Below are 26,110 nucleotides of genomic sequence, written 5' to 3'. Positions count from 1 at the left end.
AGTTGTCATATCGAGACATTGTAGCCTGCTGTTGAATCTGAAGTGCTTTAGACGCCAGAAAACAATAAAAAAAATCCTCTCTGGTTATTGTCCTGTCATGTATGTCCCCAGCGGCCTTTGTTCAACATTGCTGTGGTTTTGAGGATGTACCTCTCATGGTGAAAGATTGTGTGCCCACCGGACAGAAATGTAATGAGCTTTCTTATGCCGCGTCCCGGGCGAATCATGATGGCAGGACAGAAACAGATGTAATTGTTTTCAATGAGATGACGACGACAAATGCTGCAACGGCCGACAGAAAATACTGCCCACTGCGGCTGGACGGAATTTGAGGCAAGAGCTGAAATAGAGGCCCGGACTCTAACTTGCAAGAGGTGTATTGTTTTGGGATGTTATTTAGGAAATATTTTCATGACAGGCTTTTGTATACCCATAAACCACATGTGAATTGTGGTTTTGCTTTCCCTGTGTTTTGCTTCTGAAAAATATGGGGAAAAGTCTATAGGTTCCCACGCTTCCATACATTTCTGTTGTCATCCACCCTTATTGTAATTCTCTATGGTGGGACCACTAATCATTTCCTAACGAGTTCCAGGCAGACCTCTGTGCTGTGGCCGAATGATATAATCACATTTTTATTTGATAATCAAATAAAGGGTGGAATGAAATACTGGAGCAGTATGTGGTTTCCCCTCTCGTTTTTTTCCTGCCACATTTTCATATGTAACGTCTCTCCTCAGTTCTAGATGGAGATGGAGTGCTTTTTTTTTGTTGCTATGATTAATAACATTAAGATGCCATTAGCCTAACTCTAAGCAGAGATGGCCAATGACAGGGAGCCATTCAGAGACGAAGCATGCTACTAATACGAAATAGAGTCATCATCACAGAGTCACAGTCTTTGGCCCTTCGGTACCTGGGAAGGGGTTCCCTGATGGGGACAAAGAAGATTCAGATCAACTTTCAGATCAACTGTCATTGGCCATCTCTGCTTAGAGTTAATAAAGTTGGGGGGGGGGGGGGGATTCATTTGGTCATGTGCTTAAAAAGACGGTACATAAAACATGAAACACACAGAAACGATACAATGGAATTCATTCAAAGTGCCATAGCTACACATTGAAAGTGAAAGTGCAATATGCTGTATACTCGAGGGACCAACAGACTATCTATTATACAGCCTAATGGATGTTGGGGAAAAAATGAGTCCCCATATCTATCTGTTTTGATTTTCTTTTGAAGAAGTCTCTTTCCCCTTGTCCGGCTGCTGCTGTGACTGAGTTTTGAGTAAAGGGGATGAGTACTGTCCTGTTAAATACTTTCAAGTTTTAGGAGGATGGGTTTTGTGTACAGGTTGGTGTCTGATTCTTGATCTATACCAATTATTTCCAAACATGCATATATGACCAAAGGACTGCACACTGCAGGGACAGATTTATAGAACAGTTGTTAGATATGGCAGTCGATATTAAAAATGTTCAGTTTGCGTAAAAAAACATTCTCTTTTGCAATTTCTTTATCATAGAGCGAGTTGTAGAGAACTCAGTGTGCCTTGGCTCGCTCTGTCTGGGCTTAAGATGGGGAGAATAGCAGTGGAGAATAGCAAGGTCCCATCCCAAGAACATTGGCGGAGAGCCACTTCTTAGTGATGCCACAGAAACAATTTGTCTATTAAAGGGCTCTAGGAAATATCAAAACATTCCCCAGCAGTTCAGGGGGCATCAATATCAGTTCTTTCTCTTTTTGTGATTGATGAAGGGCAATTCCACAGAAATGGATAACGGTAACAAACCATACAACTCTATGCACAAGGACTACTTTGAGCAATTTCCATCGAAAAATTCAAAAAACACAGTTACTGGAAGAACTGTGCAGATGCAAAGTTTGGTAAGAGAATCGCGGTAAAATCTTGCTTAGTTTATTATGCGACCACATTTTCCAAAATCTTTATCAAATATAGTGTTCCGAATTAAGATTCAAAGATGTCTGCAGAAAGAATTGCTTGTCAGCTATGACATCACATCTTGAGTTAAAAAAAAATCCCTTTTGGTTATTGAACTACAATAAGTGTAGTGGATTTACACACGGTAAAATATTTACGGTAACGGAATTACATAATGGGTCCCTGATCTGTATTATACAGAAATGCATAATCGTGGATATATACAGTTGAAGTCGGAAGTTTAAATATACCTTAGTCAAAAACATTTAAACTCAGTTTTTCACAATTCCTGACATTTAATCAGAGTAAAAATTCCCTGTTTTAGGTCAGTTAGGATCACCACTTTATTTTAAGAATGTGAAATGTTAGAATAATAGTTGAGAGAATGATTTATTTCAGCTTTTCTTTCATCACATTCGCAGTGGGTCAGAAGTTTACATATACTCAATTAGTATTTGGTAGCATTGCCTTTATATTGTTTAACTTGGGTCAAACGTTTCAGGTAGCCTTCCACAAGCTTCCCACAATAAGTTGGGTGAATTTTGGCCCATTCCTCCTGACAGAGCTGGTGTAACTGAGTCAGGTTTGTAGGTCTCCTTGCTCGCACACGCTTTTTCAGTTCTGCCCACACATTTTGTATAGGATTGAGGTCAGGGCTTTGTGATGGCCACTCCAATACCTTGACTTTGTTGCAACAACTTTGGAAGTATGCTTGGGGTCATTGTCCATTTGGATGACCCACACAAGTTTTAATGACTCCAACCTAAGTGTATGTAAACTTCCGACTTCAACTGTAAGTCATTCTCTTCATGGTGATGTATCCTGAATAGGCACACAAATGTAGAAATATGCAATATCCTAATTTGCATATTTGGGTATTATTCTACCCACTGGCTACATTTGGTTGGTTCGTAGCGGACCAAATCTGAACCAATCATAGACGTCTATGTTTCATGAGTTCGGACATCACAGTACAGCATAGTAGCGTAGAGTAGCTTACAGTACAGCACAGTAGAGTAGAGTATAGTTCAGTGCAGTACAGTACAGTAAAGCAAAGTATAGTTCAGTACTGTACTATAGTCTAGTGTGCTCTACTGTACTGTACTGAACTCTACGTGTATTTACAGTACTGTACTCTAATGAAACTGTGCTGTCCAAACTTGTGAAACATAAACATCAATGATTGGTTCAGATTTGGTCCGGTCACCAATCATTGACGTCTATGTTTGGGCCAAGTCAAGGCCGGTCCGGATGATAAATCAAAGTCCGTGGTTTCTGACTACACATGTACTATGATTTCCCATTTCCCAATTTGGTAACAGAATTAAGAGATTTAATCACTTAATAATTCATAAACAAAATTGATATCAGTAAAAACACCATAACTAATTGGTAGGTCTACTTTTACATTCCTCTGGGCACCAACTGGTTGAATCGAAGTTGTTTCAATGTAATTTGTCAACGTATTGTGCTGTGGAATCTATGTGGAAATTACATTGAATTTGAAAAAAGTTAACAGTTGTTTTGAGGGTGGAATTTCAACCACGGGATTATGTCATCATTGTAACCAATTTCAACATAGACAAACCTTATATAAAATATGTTTAATTTGTACCTTTGGAACAACATCAGATCTTCAACGTTATATGCTGGGCAGCACATCCTACTGGATAGTTGATCTATCTACAGCTATTCATTTGGTCCCCCATCCAGGGTTTTAACCAAGCCCAGTGCTGCTTAACTTTGATATTTGCCACTGACTAGTACCAATACACTATCGTGAGAATGATTGCACGATCTCTTAATAACTAAATATATTACAATCTCTCCCTCAAAGTCAGCAAAGCAAAGAAGCTGATTGTGGACTACAGGAAACGGAGGGGTGAGCACGCCCCCATCCACATCAATGTGGCTGTAGTGGAGTGGGTTGAGAGCTTCAAGTTCCCCGGTGTCCACATCACTAAGGAATTAACATGGTCCACACACACCAACACAGTTGCGAAGAGGGCACGACAGCACCTCTTCCTCCTCAGGAGGCTGAAAAGATTTGGCATGGGCCCTCAGATCCTCAAAAAGTTCTACAACTGCACCATTGAATGCATCTTGACATAGCAGCTGCAAGGCATCCGACCACAAATGTGCTACAGAGGGTGGTGAGTATGGCCCAGTACATCACTGCCATCCAGGACTTCTATACCAGACGGTGTCAGAGGAAGACTCCAGCCACCCAAGCTGTAGACTGTTCTCTCTGCTACTGCCCGGCAAGTGGTACCAGTGCACCAAGTCTGGAACCAACAGGACCCTGAACAGCTTCTAGCCCCAAGCCATAACTGCTGAACAAGACTGCTAAATAGTTAATCATATGGCTACCCGGACTACCTGCATTGACCATTTTTTGCACTGACTCTCTGGCACACACTGGACTCACTACCCACACACTCACACATACTTACACTGACACCCAAACACACACACTCACCCACACTACATAGTGATTCCAGTGTGAGTACGGACAAATTCTGTCTCCTAGAGATGAACGTACTTTGGTGCGAAAAGTGCAAATCAATCCCAGAACAACAGCAAAGGACCTTGTGAGGATGTTGGAGGAAACAGGTACAAAAGTATCTACAGTGGGGAGAATATTTGATACAAGTATTTGATACACTGCCGATTTTGCAGGTTTTCCTACTTACAAAGCATGTAGAGGTCTGTCATTTTTATCATAGGTACACTTCAACTGTGTGAGACGGAATCTAAAACAAAAATCCAGAAAATCACATTGTATGATTTTTAAGTAATTAATTAGCATGACATAAGTATTTGATACATCAGAAAAGCAGAACTTAATATTTGGTACAGAAACCTTTGTTTGCAATTACAGAGATCATACGTTTCCTGTAGTTCTTGACCAGGTTTGCACACACTGCAGCAGGGATTTTGGCCCACTCCTCCATACAGACCTTCTCCAGATCCTTCAGGTTTCGGGGCTGTCGCTGGGCAATACGGACTTTCAGCTCCCTCCAAAGATTTTGTATTGGGTTCAGGTCTGGAGACTGGCTAGGCCACTCCAGGACCTTGAGATGCTTCTTACGGAGCCACTCATTAGTTGCCCTGGCTGTGTGTTTCGGGTCGTTGTCATGCTGGAAGACCCAGCCACGACCCATCTTCAATGCTCTTACTGAGGGAATGAGGTTGTTGGCCAAGATCTCGCGATACATGGCCCCATCCATCCTCCCCTCAATACGGTGCAGTCGTCCTGTCCCCTTTGCAGAAAAGCATCCCCAAAGAATGATGTTTCCACCTCCATGCTTCACGGTTTGGATGGTGTTCTTGGGGTTTTACTCATCCTTCTTCTTCCTCCAAACACGGCGAGTGGAGTTTAGACCAAAAAGCTCTATTTTTGTCTCATCAGACCACATGACCTTCTCCCATTCCTCCTCTGGATCATCCAGATGGTCATTGGCAAACTTCAGACGGGCCTGGACATGCGCTGGCTTGAGCAGGGGGACCTTGCGTGCGCTGCAGGATTTTAATCCATGACGGCGTAGTGTGTTACTAATGGTTTTCTTTGAGACTTTGGTCCCAGCTCTCTTCAGGTCATTGACCAGGTCCTGCCGTGTAGTTCTGGGCTGATCCCTCACCTTCCTCATGATCATTGATGCCCCACGAGGTGAGATCTTGCATGGAGCCCCAGACCGAGGGTGATTGACCGTCATCTTGAACTTCTTCCAATTTCTAATAATTGCGCCAACAGTTGTTGTCTTCTCACCAAGCTGCTTGCCTATTGTCCTGACTGTCTGGGTGTGGTCTGAGAGAGGCGTCTAATTGGATGAGCCTAAAGGGAGGGATATGTAACCTGAAAACTAGCTGAAAACAGACAGGTTTGAAACTCTCTATGTTATTGGTCTATTAACTTATAACGCCTGGTGATGTTGTCAGGAATGCCAAAACTCAATCCCACCCAAACAGGCTGAAATAACAGGCGGCCTTTTCAAACAGCTCTTACACTAAAAGGGTATTATCATAACTTTCACAATTTCACAGTATTATTCCAACCTCATAGTGTGGAAATGTATAGAAACCCCCGCAAAAATCAAATTTTTGACTGCACTGGGCCTTTAAATGAAAACCAGCTACGCCAAACGTTTTTTCTCGTGATTGTTTTGATCAACAAGCATATCCACCATCTCCACGCCAGACTTGCAAATTACTTGGACTGGAAACTTGACACAGCCATTAGTTGTCAGTGAGTGAGTGACTTCTCCCACTTCACCAAGCCAGAGTTCTTGGTTTGTCACAGAAATCTGATTTCAATCAACAAGATGTTATCGCTGCTCTTATTCATTTCCAGGCCATAATTTTTTCTTCCTCGCTCCACGTTTAGAGGAAAAGAAAATGCCTTCTCATCATTTCTGGGCTATTTTGAGAGACATCGACACTACCCCAAAGATTACCAAGACAATCTTGCATATTGTGTCGACTTATGAAAGCAGGATGAGTCTAGTCCAGCTCCACTCGAGCCTCCAACGACTGGAAATTGTGGTTGTAAAAAAAAATACATCTCGGCTGCTGTCTGTCATTTTTTTTTCACTTGCAGTGGTTTCAAATCAACTCCGATAGAGTCTGTCAAAACTCACAGAGCGGTAGGTCGATCATACTTTGGTTTTTGGGAATCTGGACCCGTAAACGGACATAGTTGGATGTTAGTTTAAATTTTGAACTATAGTGAAATTCAGGCTCCCCTGCAAAAACTACTACTTGTATCAACAAACACTCATTAAATTGATGTGTCAGCCAATGAACACAAAAAAATATATATGCGGGTTAGAAAGTAGATATAAAGTATTTTGCTGTGATTGTCTACTTAGACCAGGGGTGTCAAACTCATTCCACGGAGGGCCTAGTGTCTGCAGGTTTTTGGTTTTTCCTTTCAATAAAGCCCTAGACAACCAGGTGTGGGGAGTTCCTAACTAATTAGTGATGTTAATTCATCAATCAAGTATAAGGGAGGAGCGAAAACCCGCAGACACTCGGCCCCCCGTGGAATGAGTTTGACACCTGTGACTTAGACTATTGTGAAATATCAATGCCGGATAATAGGTGCTGTGCCATTGACTCTCACCAGTGAGAACTTGCAGACTTGAACATAGAGCTTCTGAACCTCTAGTTCTGTAACTGTGGCCTCCAGCCCCACACTGTGCTTGTAGCTCTCAAGGTAAGCAGTCAACCAGTCCCTCTGCAGTTCAGGTCTGGGATACAGGCTGTAGTCAGTGTCACTCGTACCTTGAGGATGGATCAAACACACAGATAAATAAGAACTTGTCAAACCATAGGGTTTGATTACACATCTTAAAGGGACATTTTTCTCATAAATGTAACTTGTCAGTTTATCTTTTCTATACATTTGGGGTGGAGGCATATACTGTAGATGGACAGGGGTCATGTCTTGACATTAGACTTAGAGATCTGAAAAAATACTTCTTTAGAGGTCTGAAAACAAACTTTGAAAGTGTAATGTCCATTTAATGAGCTTGGTTAGTACAAATGTTGAAGGCGAAATTAAATATTGAAAGACATTTAAATAATGAGAGAGAAAGCTCATGTGAGAGAACGCTCAGTGACAAACAACAATAGCCACTACACCTGTCAAAAACTGTATTTACTCATGTGATTTTGCAGTTTACACTATACCGCTCTCAGCTAAGGCTCCAAATAGAACCAGTTAACGTTAGCTAGCTAGCTAAGAAGCCCTTTAGCAAGCGCTTTAGATCAATGCCTGAGACTGATGGGCCCACACTGTTTGGCTAGCGAGATTAAATAGTCTACTGAGGCCTTCTAGCTAGCTATCTAACGTTAGCTCGTGCAAACTGCAAAACCACCTAAGTAAATTACATTTTTGTACTGGCTATTTTTGTTGGGTTTGTTTGATTTTGCATAGTGACATTGCTAATCTATTTTTGGCATTAAACTATGCAGTTAACCCGGTCCAGGTAAAGAAAATAAGTTTCCAGTTCCTCCGAGATACACAGAAATAAAACAACCAGTCACGGATCAGGGGCCACTCCCTATGAATTATAAACTGAAGTAACGCACCTGCAAACTCATTGAAATGGTTGCCTATGTCGAAGGCCTGGTAGTTAAAATCAGCATACTCATAGTCAATGAATCTCACCATGCCTAAAGGAGGAGAGATTAATGTAGGGTTAATGCAGCTTATTACGATGACACACATGCACATTAGTAAACTGTTCTTTGGCACTTCAGTAATAGCCGTATTTGAATCCAGATCTGGGTCTCAAATACTTGTAAAAAATCCATTCAAATACCTTACCTGGGCCTGTTGGAGCTTGCCTGGCTTAATAAATCAAAGTCCCAAAACTGTCAACTCCACCCACCAGGCCGACTTCAAGTACTTGAAACCCAAGTCTGTACTCTATTCATGTTGCCATAATTGATAGTGTACTCTGAAAGCTTCAACAAATAATAGTTTTGGGGGTGCTTATATTTGTCGTGTTACACACTTGTACAAGTGTTCATCATTCCAAGTTTGTAATTGAAATGTGCTTCTTGCGAATCCAAACTCCCCCTGAGACACCCGGATGGAGTGGGGTCATGGTCAGGGTCACCGTTGTCCAGCGACCCTGGAGCAATTGGGGTTAAGCGCCTTGCTCAAGAGCATAGCGACAGTTTTTTCAACTTGTCGGCTGTGAGATTTTAACCACCAACCTTTTGAGCCTAACCTCGAGGCTACCTGCCGCACCTTAGTCAACACCCAAAAATCAATGCTAAATTTCCTCAATTAGATAAAATGAAATTATTTTCCATTTTACTTAGATTATGTTCCAGTATCATAGGCTTTTAGTTTGTGCTTTACTGTTGCAACTACAACGTCCCTGACAAGATTCAGAGAAACATGAATAATTTCTTTATCATAATCGTGTGCCTTACATGCATCATAACAATGCCGCAAGTTTGAAATGACATTAGGACATAAAAAAATGAAAAGAGGATTAAGGGAACAGGGTATAGGTTTAGTATGCATAGCAAAATAACGGAAAGCTGTGGGATCGATCAAGACCGTTTCGTGAACCGAATTTTGTCAAAGTTTTTTTTTAAACTACTGTACAAAATGAACTCGCTTCATACACCCTCACCCACCCTCTTTGTTGTCGTAGATGATATTTTTAGTCAGGAGGTCGTTGTGACACAGCACGGTCGGCGAGCCGATCTGAGAGAGGTGTCTTTTCAGCGTCTCCATTTCATCTGACAGGGTTTCGATGCTAGGGATCTCTCGCAGCAGCTTGGAACTATGTGGGCAAAAAAAAATCAATAAAATAACAGTTACGCATTGCAGGCACTGAAAGTATCATCAGATTCAAATGTATTTCATGCTATTCCACATGCTGTTTTTACACAGATGAAGGATGGTATAATGTGTTTTATAATGTACTAAAGATGCATGTGCTGCAGCCTTTCTTGTCACCGGCTATTTTAATTCTGCGTCATTAAGACACGTGATGCCAAACTTCCAACACATCTCCTTCGCCATTAGGGGCGATAAAGTCCTAGACCACTGTTACACTACCCACAAGCAAGCGTCCAAGGCCCTCCTCCCTCATCCGCCATTCGGCATGTCAGATCATGAGTCCGTATTCCTGCTTCCCTGTTTACAAGCAGAAGCTCAAACAGGAAGTACCTGTGACTCGCCCCGATGAGAAATGTCATCAGAATCAGAGATTATGCTACAGGACTGCTTTGCTAGCACCGACTGCAATATGTTCCGAGATTCCCCAAATAACATTGACGAGCTCACCACCTCCGTCACTGGCTTCATTAGGAAATGCATCGGCGACGTTGTCCACAGAGTGAAGGTTCGCTGCTTCGGAGCCGGACAATATTCTTGGGCACATTCTCAGAGCATGTGCAGATCAGCTGGACTGAACTTCTCCATCTGCATCTGCATCTGGATCATGAGCTTCCTGACTGCCACACTGCCCCTCAACACGTGGGCCCCACTGGGGTGTGTGCTTAGTCCCCTCCTGTACTCCCTGTTCACCCACAACTGTGTGGCCACGCACGACTCCAACACCATCATCAAGTTTGCTGACGGACACAACGGTGGCAGGCCTGATCACCGGCGATGATTATACAGACTACAGGGAGGAGGTCAGTGACCTGGCAGTGTGGTGCCAGGACACAAACTCTCCCTCAACATCAGTGAAACCAAGGAGCTGATCATGGACTACAGGAAACAGGGGGGCGAGTTGACCCTTATACTCCATTTTATTTTTTATTTTTGCACTGTCTCTATGCACACTCACGCATACTGACACTCCAACACACACATAACATGCACACACATTTATGCAGACTACACACCTGCATACACACTCACACACAATCATCATTTATGCTGCTGCCTCTGTATCCTGATGCCTAGTCACCTTACATATCTACCTGTATCACTCCAGTATTCCTGCACATTGTTAATAATATGGTATTGGAACTGACACTGTATATAGCTTCTTACTTTCTTGTGTTATTCTTATTGTTTTTGTTCTACCTTCTGTTATGTTTAGTGCTACAATGATATTGATTGCTGCATTGTTGGGTTTGGCGCGTGCAAGGCATTTCACTGTACTTGTTCATGTGACAATAAAACTTAAATCTTGAAACAGTAAACAGTATATAGTACATGTGCAGGGCTCAGTGCCTTCAAGAGACTTGACCACTGACTGAATACTGACATTTTAAAAGAAAATATACTATATTGGACTTATTTCCATGTTTCAAGTTGTTGCATTACATCACGTCCATGTTGGCCATTAATCTATCAGTACACAGTACAAATACAGAGACAAATAAAGTCCATTACTTCCTGTGCCTGCAAAGACCTGAAGAAAGTCTAGAAGAGGAAAACGTCTGGCCCGGTCTTTTATTCAACCAGGGGGAGAATTACTTAATGCAGTAGTTCTCCAACCTGTAGATGCATTCTCCAGGCCTGCATGCGTTTACATCAAAACAAGTTGTTTATGACACTAGACAGCACAACATATCATCCGGAGAGGTTACATGCCTTCACAATGTTTTGTTATTCCTTCTTGGGAAAGCACTATCAATCAACAAAGGTCTTATTTTTACGGACGCCACTTGAAAATGCACCTGGGAAACGCTGTGTAAGCATTGTGCCGTTCAAAAGATTTTTTTTGTCTCTTTTCAATCGCCAAAGAAAAAAAATCCAAGAAAGTAATTTAAACACTGTTATACCTATTTATGCAAGGGGACAAACAGTTGTGGTGATATTATACACAGTTGTCGACATAATTTAGTGGGGTCTATTAGGAACGTACAATAAAAGCAGAGCCTTAGGCCGTTGTTTACAGTCATGACAGAGCTCTTTTCCCCTCCCACAGACCCTGCACTATTTTCTCAGACCCACAATCACTCATTTGGATGGAAGATTACTTTGTTCAGCTCCGTTGAATAATTTTTCATTGTAGTTGCGAATGGACACTTTGCTCATCACTCATAAAGGCTTTGGGCCCTATTCAGTCAAAACTGTTATCTGTATTTCTGGGATATAGCCTACACTGTAACACAGTTTTGTTCTTACAACATGTGTTCTTGCAATTTTAGAATAACCCTGTTTTTTCTTAGTTTTTTACTTTCCCAGAAACTCTTAAAAATAGCCTAGTGGCAGGTAGCCTATTGGTTAGAGCGTTGGGCCAGTAACTGAAAGGTTGCTGGATCAAATCCCTGAGCTGACAAGGTATAAATCTGTCCTTCTGCCCCTGAACAAGGCAGTTAACCCACTGCTCCCTGGTAGGCTGTCATAATACATAAGAATTTGTTCTTAACTGACTTGACTAGTTATATAAAACAGTATGATATTAGTATTTCATTCATATATTAGCTCTTTATGGGCAATTTATTTGTATCTCAATATCATCAATATTCATTCAAATATGTCCTATTAAATGTGGTTCGCAAATTCCATATCTCTTTAAAAATGCAAACTCATTTTTTATTCTGTTTGCAGAATAACAGTACAGAAGAAAACAAATGTTTGTTCAAAGGCACAATCCATGGTAAAATAGAAAACTGGATTAATTCCGATCAATTATTCTATCTTGAAAATGAATTCAAACAACAAAAACAAGCTCCCAAACATTTTACATTGCAACACCACTCTGCTATCTTGAACTTTCCCCCCCTTCTCTTGCCCAACTCCTCTGCCTTTCAGATGCAGGCGGTCGTGAAGTATGCTGCTAGTCTCCCGGCTCCCACTCCTCTCATTTCTTTCAGTGAAGTTTCTAGAGAGCTAGCTACAGTAATTAGAGGAATTTCCTCTTCTGGCGGCTCGTTATCAATGCGCCTTATTTACAGCTGATTACCAGCTCCAGTGGAGCAGCAGTGATTATGGCAGTATTGTGTGGTTTGTGTTGAGTGTTAAATGGAAGAATTAGCAGGAGGGCTTTGAGCAGAGCAGGAGGCTGCTCTCTCCGGCTTCGCCACTCTCCTCGGAACTGTAGTGCAGCTGTATCTCTCCTGTCCTGTTCTCTCCTCCCCCACTCCTCTCCTGTTCTGCCCTCTTCCCCCCTCTCCTCAACACCACAGATGTATCTCCTCTCCTGTTCTCTCCTCTCCTTCCTCTCTTCTGCCTCCCACCCCAGCGGGTGACTGTCTGACGCTGACTGAGGGGCTCTTCTGCAGGTGCAGCCTCTTCCTGCTCCCCCTCTACCTCCGTTTCCTCGGAAGACACTCTTTCACAAGCACTTTTACATTCCCGAAGTACAAAAGTCTCTCTGATGCTTTTGTGTGTTGTCCGGTTCTCAACCTCTCCCTCTGTGGCTCCTTTTATCACACACAAAACCACAAACAAACATTCAAGGCAATAATTTGAAATGTATATTTTATGGACGATTGACTTGTAAGAGCCAATAGATTGGCAGAATTCCTTGTATAAGTGGAATACCGTACAATGAGAGATGTGAAAAATATAAACAAATTTGTTCTGCACAGAAATCACCCATATTTGATTATGTCATGCACTATGTATACAATAGTATGTGGACACCCCTTCAAATGAGTGGATTCAGCTCAGTGACTTTCCACGTGGCACTGTCAGAGTAGCCCCTGCTAGTGCAGCCCCAGTCAACTGTAAGTGCTGTGAAGTGAAAACGTCTATTGTAGCAACAACGGCTCAGCGTCAAAATAATAGGCCACACAACATCACAGAACGGGACTGCAGAGTGCTGAAGCTCGTAGTGTGTAAAAATCGTCGACCCTCGGTTGGAACACTCACTACCGAGTTACAAACTGCTTCTGGTAGCAATGTCAGCAAAATAATTGTTTGTCGAAAACTTAATGAAATGGGTTTCCATGGCCGAACAGTCGCACACAAGCCTAACATCACCATGCGCAATGCCAAGCGTTGGCTGGAGTGGTGTAAAGCTCGCATTGGACTCTGGAGCAGTGGAAACGTGTTCTCCGGAATGATGAATCACGTTTCACCATCTGGCAGTCCGATGGATAAATCTGGGTTTGGCGGATGCATAGTGCCAACTATGTGGTCTCGGGCTGTTTTTCATGGTTCAGGCCCCTTAGTTCCAGTGAAGGGAAATCTTAATGCTACAGCATACCTAGCACATTGTAGACGATTCTGTACTTCCTACTTTGTGGAAACAGTTTGGGGAAGGCCCTTTCCTGTTTCAGTATGACAATGCCTCCGTGCACAAAGCGAGGTCAATACAGAAATGGTTTGTCGAGATCGGTGTGGAAGAACTTGACTGGCCTGCACAGAGCCCTGACCTCTACCCCATCCAACACCTTTGAAATTAATTGTAACACCAACTGCGAGCCAGACCTAATCGGCCAACATCAGTGCCCAACCTCACTAATGCTCTTGTGGCTAAATGTAAGCAAGTCCCCGCAGCAATGTTCCAACATCTAATGGAAAGCCTTCCGAGAAGAGTAGAGGCTGTTATTGCAGCAAAGGGGGGACAAACTCCATATTAATGCCCATGATTTTGGAATGAGATGTTTGACGAGCAGGTGTCCACATACTTGTGGTCATGTAGTGTATAAACGTACATTTAAATATTGTTCTAGACATCCAAACAGTGGAGGCTGCTGAGGGGAGGACGGCTCCTAATAATACCTGAAACGGTATAAATGGATTGGCATCAAACACATGGAAACCATGTGTCTGATGTATTTGATACCATTCCACCTATACGTCTCCAGCCATTTCCACAAGCCCGTTCTCCCCAATTAAGGTGCCACCAACCTCCTGTGCATCCAAATGTCTGGAGACCATGTTCAACCTTTTAGTGGGGCCTTTCTGACTTTCTATTTGTTCTTTTTTTGTCCTATGAATTTGATTTTGAGACTTAACTGTGGATCAATTTGTCCAGGTTTAAAAATGTATCACAATATAGCTCCATCTATTGGACGTCCGAATGCGGTGCAACTTTAAAGCTGGTGTACGCTCTGCAAAAATGAATAATGCCCTTTCTATAATGAAATTGTCTACAGGTTAGCAATTGCCTAGACATACTTGGGTTTAACATCATCTTAGTTAGTTCTAAGATTCTTGAAAATTGTTTGCTTATACTTCCATTATCATATTGTAAATACCACTACCTGTGTCATGCCACATCATGTATATGTCTAAGAAAAAGCATGAGCTGGCGCACACCCTGAGAAATTATTTTGTGTAGAGGTGCTGACTAACCGCGAGTAAACTGTAAGCTATCAAAATAAATAGAGAGTCGCACGCTATATATATAAACTTCCCGTAATTTATCGAGGTAAACCACCAAGGTTTCGGTATCGCTGTGCCTTCTTCAGGGTAACGTCGTGAATGCTTGAGCCAGGTTATGTAGACAAACAGTGCAATTAGTGCAACCAATGACAATAGTGAGGGGGTGTGTCACAATTACTAGGTTGACGAGAATGAATTGAGTGAAACCGTTACAAGACAATAGTTTACAGCATGTTGAATATATTAGGCTATCGTTATCATATGGCAACATAAATTAGATATTGTACATCATATTAGCATTAACATACATTACTGTTGAATTTTATTTCATATACATTTATTTGTTTCCATTACATTTCATTGTTGTTACATGTAATCTTTTGGTTCAACCATAATGCATAATAAGCACGCTGATAGGCTGTAGAAAGAATATATTCATTTATAAGAAGGAGAAATGTTCATAAGAAGGGCTTGAGATCAACGTCAATATTCAGACCACTAGGGGTCAGTGTTTTTAGACAGGATATCCTGTAGGCCTCCCTGTGTAGTAGTAGGGTCTCGATGTTACCTCCTCTCCTAGGTAAAGTAACAAATCAAATCAAATAGTATTAGTCACATGCGCCGAATACAACAGTGAAATGCGTACTTGTAGCCCCTAACCAACAATGCAGTTGAAAAAATACGAATAAGAACAAGAGATAAAAGTAACAAGTAGTTAAAGAGCAGCAGTAAAATAACAACAGCGAGGCTATATACAGGGGGCTACTGGTACAGAGTCAATGTGCGGGGGCACCGGTTAGTCGAGGTAATTGAGGTAATATGTACATGTAGGTAGAGTTATTAAAGTGACTATGCATAGATGATAACAGAGAGTAGCAGCGGTGTAAAAGGTGGGGGGGCAATGCAAGTAGTCTGGATAGCCATTGCTCAATACCTGTGTATTTGAGGGAGGAAATAGGATGAGGATGGTTAGCTCCAACAAAGTCAACGTTCTTACACCTGATTAAGCTTTGGTGTTCAGCTATGCGTTGTTTTGATTGCCTTTTCGTTTGTCCTATCTATGCTTTCCCACGTGGACAGGTGATGAGATAGATTACTCCCTTTGTCTTGCATGAGATGATACCCCTAACAGGGATTTTCTGACCTGTATGTGGGTGTCTGAAGAAGGATGTTCATGTGGTGCTATTGCACTGGGTGCATGAGCCACAGTCGTAGTTCCCATTTGGAATGGGTGTCAGGAGTGTCAGAGTGGGCTCAGGGGGCAGTTCAGATCTCACTAAGCTATCCCCAATACTGTGGCCATGCTTGTAGACCACCAGTAACTATGACACACCCCCTCACTATTGTCATTGGTTGCACTAATTGCACTGTTTGTCTACATAACCTGGTTCAAGCATTCGTGATATTATCCTGAAGAAGGCACAGTGATGCCGAAACGTTGGCGGTTTACCCGATAAATGACTGGAAGTTTATATCAAGCGTGTGCGACTCTCTTTATTTAAAATAGAACTTATATGGGATGTTACACACACACACAAGTTAGTTGTCTGTGTCCTGTCATAGCAATGTTAAAAAGACTACTAGAGACATGATGACTCCATCTCATATGTATGCAGGAAGCTGCTTCTATCTTATCGTAGTGATCCCAATCTCCCCATCGTACTTCTATGTTAAATGGATGACCCACTCCACAGCTAATTGCCTTGCCCTCTCCCCCCAAAACATAAAAAAAAACAGAAAGAACATACTAGACTGGTGATATTCTTTCAATCTGAAAAACTAAAGCAGACCCACTCCTTTGGGACTCTAGTTTGACTCGAGTTTGCATGGACTCCCGACCCCTCTTAGCAAACGTAAACAACGCAGAACATTTGACTGATAAGGGAGAGAGCGTTTCAAGGAAACCGAGTCAGTGTCTGCTTTTATTTGTAGTGTCTGGAAGTTCCATCTCACTTTTCACCCTGTGACCCTGGCTAAGATAGCACAATGTCATTACCACAGGCGCTACTCCCCCACCTCCTCAATGGGCCAATCACTTCTTCTCATCTTGGTGTCCCCACATAGCAAGAGAGAGTGGACTAATGCTGAGTTCATAACAAAATAGGAAGCTAGTAATTTCCACTTGTTCAGTCTTAAAAGCTACAATATGTAACTTTTTGAGCAACCATAGCAAATTCACATAAAAATATGAGTAATAGATATTTCATTGAAGGCAAGTCTAAGAAGCGGTAGATCTGTTCTATGTATGCTATTTCTATGCTTTCCTTTCTGTAGTTTTGTTTTTGTGTCTTTTACTTTGGTTGTTTCACACCGGTTTAGATGGTACAATGATTCTCTACACAATGACTGCTTGTTTTGTCATACAAACTGAAATTAGGAGAACTATTAGAATTTTCAACCAGGATATGGCTGAGCGATTTCTGCATAGTGCTTCTTACAATACGAGCCGGATACATTCACATGCTTTGAACCCGCTGAGAAACACAAATTGGCGGATGGCAAACAAGCTATGTCAACCCTAATCTAAAAGTACACATTAAGCTCATAAACAAATGATAGTGTTTCAAAACCATATTAATAGATTGCTTATAGACTTATTTACCAATAGTAATTACCAGTTGGAGGGACATTCAACTGAATTTTTCCCAGCTGTATGTGGTAAATACCACCTTCCTACTTGGTTATGAACGCAGCATAATAGCAACAGTAACGACTGGCTGAATGAGTCAGACTTCACCATCAATACAACTAATAAAGGAGGAGGAAAGTGAACGACTATTACAAATCTTTGGTTTACAAAAAACATTTAAGTTTCTAAGTAGATAGGGTTGTGTTTACTCACCTATGTGGTGCTGTTGTGTTGCTCTGAGCGTTATGGACAAGTTTGAGAAACTGGGCCATCTTCTTCCACAGAATATTCTCCACAGGGTTGTCCGATTCAAGCTTGATCGAGTGGATTTTTCCCATTTCTGTCGCAATCAATCTACAGAAGGAAAAAAAATGGTATAATTGTATATCATAACTACAAATGAGACAGAGCCAAGATATTGCACACAAAAAAAAAGCGACTTGACTTCTTGACCTGTTTGACTCGGCTTGGACCCAGACAGCAACTCCGCCCACAATTAAGAAGGTAAGATAACTTATTCAAAAATCTCTGTGAGGTACTGTCTGTTTTCCAGCTGAGTCTTAATGGTGAAAGATCTCTTGTCCTCCTCATCCACAACATTTTGAGGTTCAATTTGGCAGAACTATTTTCCTATAATGATTAATCTGGTCGGTGAACAGTAGGATTTAACGAAATTGATCGAGAGTTGACCTACAATCACGTGTAGAACCTAAGGAAATTGGTTCAGAGTTAAAATTGATCAATGGGAGTAAAACCTAAGGAAGCCGGTTTAGAGAACCTAAGGAAACTGGTTTAGAGAACCTAAGGAAGCTGGTTTAGAGAACCTAAGGAAGCTGGTTCAGGGGATCAAAGGAAGCTTGTTTAGAGAACCTAAGGAAACTGGTTTAGCGAACCTAAGGAAACTGGTTTAGAGAACCTAAGGAAACTGGTTCAGGGGATCAAAGGAAGCTGGTTTAGAGAACCTAAGGAAACTGGTTTAGACAACCTAAGGAAACTGGTTCAGGGGATCAAAGGAAATGTATCCAGGGAGTAAATCTAAGGAAACTGATTTACATTAAATAATAGGCATAATACATATCATTAAATACAATCACAATATACAGTATTTAACTGATTTGCACACATGCGAGGTAGTGAATTGAAGAGTGAGCATATTTAATGAGGTCGGTAAAAGTAAGTCAGAAGGTTGAAGGTAATACACAGAAATGTGACTGTAATTGTTTGGTTGGTATTAGTACAGTTTGAGTCCAACAAACATACTCTTTACAATGGTACCCACTGAGAAACCATTATCCAGACCCAAATCTTAATCACCGCCCCAGACTCACACACTGAGAGACATACATAAAGTAAAAACAAACAAACACACACATGCACACACACACACACACACACACACAGCCAGCCAGCAGGTGCTACTCTAAAGAAAACCTTTAAGAACCTGTGAAAGCCTTCACATCGTTTTGTTCTCTGATGTCTCAGCGACCCTATCCTCTCCTCTGATACTCCTAAAAGACAGAGTACTCCCATGACCCCCGCACCAGACACATGGAAGGATAACCCTCTCATTCCTCCATTCCCATGCTCCACTGTTATCCTTCACTTTCAGATCCAATGTGAGACTCACTGGATTGACACTGCTACAGCGCCCTATGAGAGTGGCGCGTTCCTACGTCATACTTCCAGGTTCATGCACCACAATCTCTTGACTAGACCTCAAGATGATGTAATCAAATTCACGAAAAACAAAGTCATTTCAGATATTTATAAAACTATATTCGGATTTGTGTATTGATTAAATCCTACCTGATGCTTTTTATCAAGATATTTGACGCTCAAGACGTAAGACACTTCGCCGAAAGTTAGAACATTTGCATTGGAACTAAAGTGCCTTCAGAAACTATTCATACCCCTTGACTTATTCCCAACCCCTCTCGCTCCAGCCTCAGTCTCCGCACCTGGTTTCCTGCAACCCGTCCGAGCTTCCCCTGACCTGCACTCCATCTTCCCCGTGTTTCAATAAATACCTTGGTTACTTCATCCCAGTCTCCTCGTCTGAGTCTGCTCTTGGGTTTCCCTGATCCACTCCGCGTAAACACATTGTCCGTAGCTTTTTGCTATGTTCGAATCACCTTTGTCAGTGATTACAGGTGTGACAGTCTTTCTGGGTAAGTCTCTAAGAGCTTTAGCTCTAAGAGCGTTGTTGATCATTGCTAGACTACCATTTTAAAGTCTTGCCATAGATTTTCAAGCAGATTTAAGTCAAAACTGTAACTCGGCCACTCAGGAACATTTGTTGTCTTCTTAGTAAGCAACTCCTGTGTAGACTTGTGTTTTAGGTTATTGTGCTGCTGAAAGGTGAATTCATCTCCCAGTGCCTGGTGGAAAGCAGACTGAAATAAAGAAATCCTATAGGATTTCGCCTGTGGTTAGCTGTATTCTGTTTATTTTTATTATATATATATATATATATATATATATATATATATATAAATATATATATATATATATATATATATATAATACAAATATATATTTGTATTTAACCCCCGTTTTCACCCCAATTTCGTAATATGCAATTGCGATCTCATCGCTGCAACTCCCCAACGAGCTCGGGAAAGGCGAATGTCGAGTCATGCGTTCCCCAAACATGACCCACCAAACCCTGCTTCTTACCCGCCTGCTTAACCCTGAAACCAGTTGCACCAATGTGTTAGAGGAAACACCGTTCAACTGACGACCAAATTCATCCTGCAGGCGCATGGCCCACCACAAGGAGTCACTAGAGCGCAATGAGCCAAGTGAAGCCCCCCCCACCCCCCCAGCAAAACCATCCACTAACCCGGACGACGCTGTGCCAATTGTGCGCCACCCTACGGGACTCCCAGTCACGGCCGGTTGTGACACAGCCTGGGAACGAACCCAGGTCTGTAGTGATGCCTTAATTACTGCAATGCAGTGCCTTAGACCGCTGCACCACTCGGGAGGCCCATTCTGTTAATTCTTTATCCTGAAAAACTACCCAGTCCTTAACGATTACAAGCATACCCATAACATGATGTAGCCACCACTATGCTTGAAAATAATGGAGAGTGGTACTCAGTGATGTGTTGTATTGGATTTGCCCCATACATAACACTTTGTATTAAGGAGAAAAAGTTAATTGCTTTGCCACATTTCTTTGCAGTATTACTGTAGTGACTTGTTGGAAACAGGATGCATGTTTTGGAATATGTGTATTCTGTAAAAGCTTCCTTCTTTTCAATCTGTCATATATGTTAGTATTGTGGAGGAACTACAATGTTGTTGATCCAGCCTCATCACATCCATTAAACTCTAACTGTTTGAAAGTCACATGATGAAATTCATTCATTTGTGTTCTTCAAATCTGTACCGTAAATATACAGTATGTGTAAGACATTTAGAACTTTTCACAGATACCTATAGATGGCAGGCTGTGTGAGCAGTGTGTCGTCCAACACGTTCCCCCTCACAAACTCGTAGCAGATGCCGTTCCGGAAGCTGCAGTAGATCTGCGGGCCGCAGTTGTGAGTGTGGAGTATCTGGAACATCTCCACCTCTCTCTCCCTGTCCACATAGAGCTCTGTCATCCTCCCGTACACACGCACCAGCACGGCCCCTGACTCCTGGAGCGAGCCCACGAAGCAGCCCATCAGCTGGTTGGTGATGCCCTCTGTGAATACCTGAACACAACACAACAATATCAGGATAGTGTTGATAGCGGTAACAATCTTTTCCAATTTTTTACCCCTTTTTCTGCCCAATTTTGTGGTATCCAATTGGTAGTTACAGTCTTGTCCCATCGCTGCAACTCCCTTACGGACTCGAGAGAGGCGAAGGTCGAGAGCCGTGCCACAGGAGAGCCGTGCCACGCGCTAATGCACGATGGGACAAGAACATCCCTGCCGGCCAAACCCTCCCCTAACCCGGATGACGCTGGGCCAATTGTGCGTCGCCCCATGAGTCTTCCAGTCGTGGCTGGCTGCGACAGAGCCTGGACTCGAATCAGCATCTCTAGTGGAAGAGGTAGCACTGAGATGCAGTGCCTTAGACCACTGCGCCACTCGGGAGGCCCGGTAACGATCCTGACTCTCATCCTCATATTAACCCCCTCATGAGCTGTCAGTTCCCTGCTCTGAGGTTTCACAAACAGCGCAAGCTCAGCTGCGACGTCACAGCCCACCCATGTGTATACCTGTTTTCTAGGGCTGGAAATTTCCAGGGACCTCACGATATTATATAAGATGCCGATACAATATGTATTGGGATTCTCACGATTATGTATGTATTGCGATTTGACACTGTGATTATATTACGATTCGATGTTCCAAACATATTGCTCACCATATGTCTGATGCAGAGGGACAAGAGAGAGCCATGAGAAAACGAGTTTTAATTAGTCATGGAAATAAAACTGCTGAAAGCAAACTGGCTCCCTATTTAAAAAGAAGATGGAGAACAAGCTATGAAGAAAAAATACTGGAGTTTTGGTACAGCCAACTAGTACAAAAAATTATATTGCGAAAATGTCGAAACGATACAATTTATTGTAAACAATTCTATCCAAATATGTAACTGTATGTAACTGTATTTTCTCCCCCATCACTACTGTCTACCTGATATGTGTGAGTGTCTCCCACTCCTCCTGTTTTAAATCAGATTATATCACTTTTACACATGATGTCTACATCAATGATGTTTTGTATGTTTATGGTGATAGGCCTGTGGACTCACAATCTCTGTTCCTCAACAGTCCAAAAATGTATAAAAAGATGAATGAGGAAAGAGAGGAGAAAAGCACACAAAAAGATCAGAACAAATCCAAACAAAAGTCCAAACTGCATGAGATTAAAAATGAAAAGAAGTAGAGGTTTGCCGTGCTGTGGTTTGTTCCACGTGGGCAAATACTGTTCCGTAACAAACCAAAACATTAAATATAACACGTGTATCCTAACGTCAAGTCATAAGTTCCTGTTTAAAGTAATTGCATAACAGTTCAATTGGGCCAGTATTCATATTGTGATGGTATTTTGACAGGTCGCAATAGTTTATGACTCCCAACTTTACGCTACAATAAGAATAACAGTGTTGTGATGATTTAGCCATGACTAACCAAAGAGAGACAATCCCATCTCTTATTCAAAGCAGGTGGAGACTCGTCCAGGGAGGGAGAGGGGTATGGTCCTTCTCATTAAAGGGATGGTTCACCAAAATTCCATACCATTACCGTCAAGAATGTGTTCTTAACTGCCTTGCCTAGTTTAAACAAAGGTTAAATAAAAATCAAATAAATACAAATTCCCTGCAGAAAGTGGCCAGATAAACAAAACCATAGCATTGACTGCTGTCTTACATTGTCCATAGACTGCTTACAGGGTAAGGTAACTAATGTCATTTTGTAATTTGAGTGAAATATCCCTTTAATTTGAGGAACTATTCAAATGAAACATTAAAACATCCAGCTTGTAAGCATTTATAGTCACTCCAGTGTATTATGTAACGGATTGGGACAATTTCAAGGACAAATCCTACAGGCCACTTTCATTATTGAGCACCGACTGGAAAATGTTCAGTGGTTATGATGTGGTCATGGTAAGCAATATCAGACCTTCCACATGCACATCAATGTACGTTTGTTTCCTTTCACTGCCTGCTCCAGCGTTCTCTCACTCCCACTGTCCCCCAAGGGCTCCTCAAACCCCGAAGGGACTGCATCTAACACAATGTTTCATCGAGAGTGGCAGAGAACAAACATGGTCACCTTGACATTTGATGAAGTATTCATAGCGCTGGATTGAGAGCCATTTGAACAAACATGCCACAGCTGACACAAGATAGGCTATTGTAATAAAATACGACAGGCTTTTGTCATCAAACCGGTGTGTTATGTGGGACAAAGAGAGCAAACCCATAACCTATTCTTGAACATGAAGGACCATGCATTTACAAACCGTTTGTGTGGGGGTGTATTCTAGCGAGAATCTGCCTTTTGTTGGATAGCAATCACAAATGTTGTCGCAAACTTGAGTTGACTCTTAGAACAATTGTTAGCTGGCCAGTATACACACCATTTGGTTCTGGGTTTGCACAATGTGGTGAGCACCATTCACCAATGCCACTGTAGCCTTCATGCTGTTGTGAACTCACATTTGATGGAACACATGCTTTGTGTAGTACAAGACATACTAGATCCAACTTTAAAAGAACAATTAGTTGTATTCCTGTTCCCAAAACACGGGGCCTGGTTTAAGGAGAGGTGTTTGTCTCGTTTGAATAGATGTCTTTTTTTTATTGAGTTTAAGAGATTATTATGCTATCTGTTTCATACTTCAATAGAGGTATGAGGACCACTAAATGAATTGGATGAATTGGAGAACTGTAAGAATTCTTCCATCTTTGCCACGGAAAACGTACATTAAGTCTAGGCAGTCCCTTCCGGTTTCAGGATGTTTTATTCGGTTTCGTGTCTAATGAACACAGCCCAGTCAGTGAAACTAGATGTCTTGGTCTAAGCTCTGCTTAGGATCATTTCTCTATCCAACTGACTGAAAAGTCTCTCTCCCTAATTTATTCTGACTCATATCTATTCAACTTGGCCTCTGAATTATGTTAAACAATGTCTGTCTAGGAGTTGAGATTGACAGAGCAAAGGCATTTGAACCGGACAGAAAAGCTTTAATTCAATCCAGAGAGTTTGAGAGGCTATGCTGCCTACTTTTTGAGAATTTCTCGGAGATGTCTATATACCCACTTTTCTGTCGTTTCTGAACAGCTTCGTCTTTATGAACCAAGAGTGTCTATTTTTGGTTTAATATTTTTGCTCAGAGTCCCCACAAACCTAGCCTCAATACTGATTGAGAGGGCTTGAGGGGGAAATCTGGGGGGTAGCGTTCATCTCTCTGTGTGCTTAAACTAGACCTGTTCTAGATTGAGAGGTCAGTCCCGCTCCACTGTGACCCTGACAAATATAGATCCTATTTCTCTGGGAGATTGCCCCACTGTTTGCACACACGAATGGAGACCTTAAGAGAAGCTATGTTAGCTGAGGACAGACGTTCTACGCGATTCCTATGGTTTTCTATGACCTTATTGCTGAAGTTGTTACCTCTGAGTGTCTGGTTGAAGATTGAGGGGAATGTTTTTTCATTGAAACATGTTCAAGGTCTGATGCACACGAGAACAAAACTAGGGGTTAATACTACTCACTTCTCAGAATACTAATACTTCTCGCTTACATTCCAACAGGCAAAACTGGTTGAAATTACAGCATTACAACATCATTTCAACCAGTTTTGCCCATTGGCATACTGATGTGACAATTTGATCCCTTCACTTACCTTCATCTTGATGTCCTGTGGCTTCCACTGGGGCCTCAGTCTCCCGAGGAGCTCTAGGACACCGCCGCGAGGCTTCTGCTCATCCACACACACATCCAGGTGCAGGAGCTGACCCCTGGGGCATTTAGAGCCACAATCCATGACCACCTGAAGCAGGGTTACTACTCAAGATGGGTCAGAGTCTGAAACTTGGTCAGCGGTAGTCAGCCCAAGCTGTTTAAGTCGTTTTTAGACCACGTTGACCAGACCAAGTTGAGTGGTAGTCCAACCAAGATAGTGTAGTGGAGTAGTATTTAGAACAAGTTGAGCGGTGTTCCGACCAACTAGTAGTAGTAGTAGTGAGTTCCAAGTTGAGTGTTGATCAACCAAGTGATGTAAAAGTGAGGTCCAAATATTCTCAGTCCAACATGCGCTTTTCAGACGGTGTTCAGACACAGCGTTGTCTTGCGGTGCTGTGGGCCCAGTCAAACTGTCATTATATGTGCTAACTTGTCACTTATTTGTCCAGTCGTGTGTCCAGTGACTCAGCACGCAACACCAGCTGGCTTATCAAAGCACAATGTTCCTCTGGGCATCTCCACGAATCAAGGTTCAGTTTGTTTGTGGGGGTTACACATTAACCATCACTGACTCTAGGCACAACCAAAGCTAAAACATACTACAGATATGGGCTAAATGTTAACAATTTGTGTGGCCGCCTGTCTAGAACATGTACCTTTGACTGCAGGCGGAAATCACTAATGTGCTGCAGATTGTGTGCGATGGGTGAAGAAGATTTTTGATAGAGTTGGCTGGGGTGATTGCAAAGATGTTTTACCAAGGGGACTGTCTGAGTAAAATCAAATTTCAAAAAAATGGTGCCTAATACAACAGGTGTAGACCTTACAGTGAAATGCTTACAAGCCCTTAATCAACAACACAGATTTAAGTAAAAGTATAAAATAAAAATAACAAATAATTAAAGAGAAGCAGTAAAATAATAGCAGCGAGGCTATATACAGGGAGTACCGGTACAGAGACAATGTGCGGTTAGTCGACACCGGTTAGTCGAGGTAATTGAGGTAATACAGTATGTTCATGTAGGTAGAGTTAAAGTGACTATGCATTGATAATAGAGAGTAGCAGCAGCATAAAAGAGGGGGGCAATGCAGATAGTCTGGGTAGCCATTTGACTAGCTGTTCGGGAGTCTTATGGCTTGGGGGTAGAAGCTGTTAAAAAGCCTTTTGCACCTAGATTTGGCGCTCCGGTACTTCTTGCTGTGCGGTAGCAGAGAGAACAGTCTGACTAGGGTCGCTTGGAGTCTTTGACAATTTTTAGGGCCTTCCTCTGACACCGCCTGGTATAGAGGTCCTGGATGGCAGAACGCTTGGCCCCAGTGATGTACTGGACTGTATGCACTACCCTCTGTAGTGCC

The 26,110-nt window shown here is 42.1% G+C and overlaps 1 protein-coding gene across 1 annotated transcript in view; it reads right to left on the bottom strand.

Moving 5' to 3' along the window:
* The window catches only part of zgc:113516 (uncharacterized protein LOC541449 homolog), a 29,913-nt gene extending 4,653 nt beyond the window's left edge, over nt 1-25,260 (bottom strand). Inside the window, exons 1-6 of the mRNA XM_055934722.1 lie at nt 24,696-25,260; nt 20,779-21,041; nt 17,551-17,691; nt 9,101-9,249; nt 8,036-8,119; nt 7,065-7,225 (exon numbers count right to left, since the gene is read on the bottom strand). Of these exons, the coding sequence (XP_055790697.1) occupies nt 7,065-7,225; nt 8,036-8,119; nt 9,101-9,249; nt 17,551-17,691; nt 20,779-21,041; nt 24,696-24,836 (939 nt within the window). The 5' untranslated portion in view covers nt 24,837-25,260. The remainder of the gene's footprint in view (nt 1-7,064; nt 7,226-8,035; nt 8,120-9,100; nt 9,250-17,550; nt 17,692-20,778; nt 21,042-24,695) is intronic.
* Nucleotides 25,261-26,110: the final 850 nt, after the last annotated feature.

This window comes from Salvelinus fontinalis, chromosome 9, assembly GCF_029448725.1.
Source record: "Salvelinus fontinalis isolate EN_2023a chromosome 9, ASM2944872v1, whole genome shotgun sequence".
NCBI classification, from domain to species: domain Eukaryota; kingdom Metazoa; phylum Chordata; class Actinopteri; order Salmoniformes; family Salmonidae; genus Salvelinus; species Salvelinus fontinalis.
The sequence above is the reverse complement of the archived record's forward strand: the minus strand, read 5'-3'. Positions and strand labels throughout refer to the sequence as shown.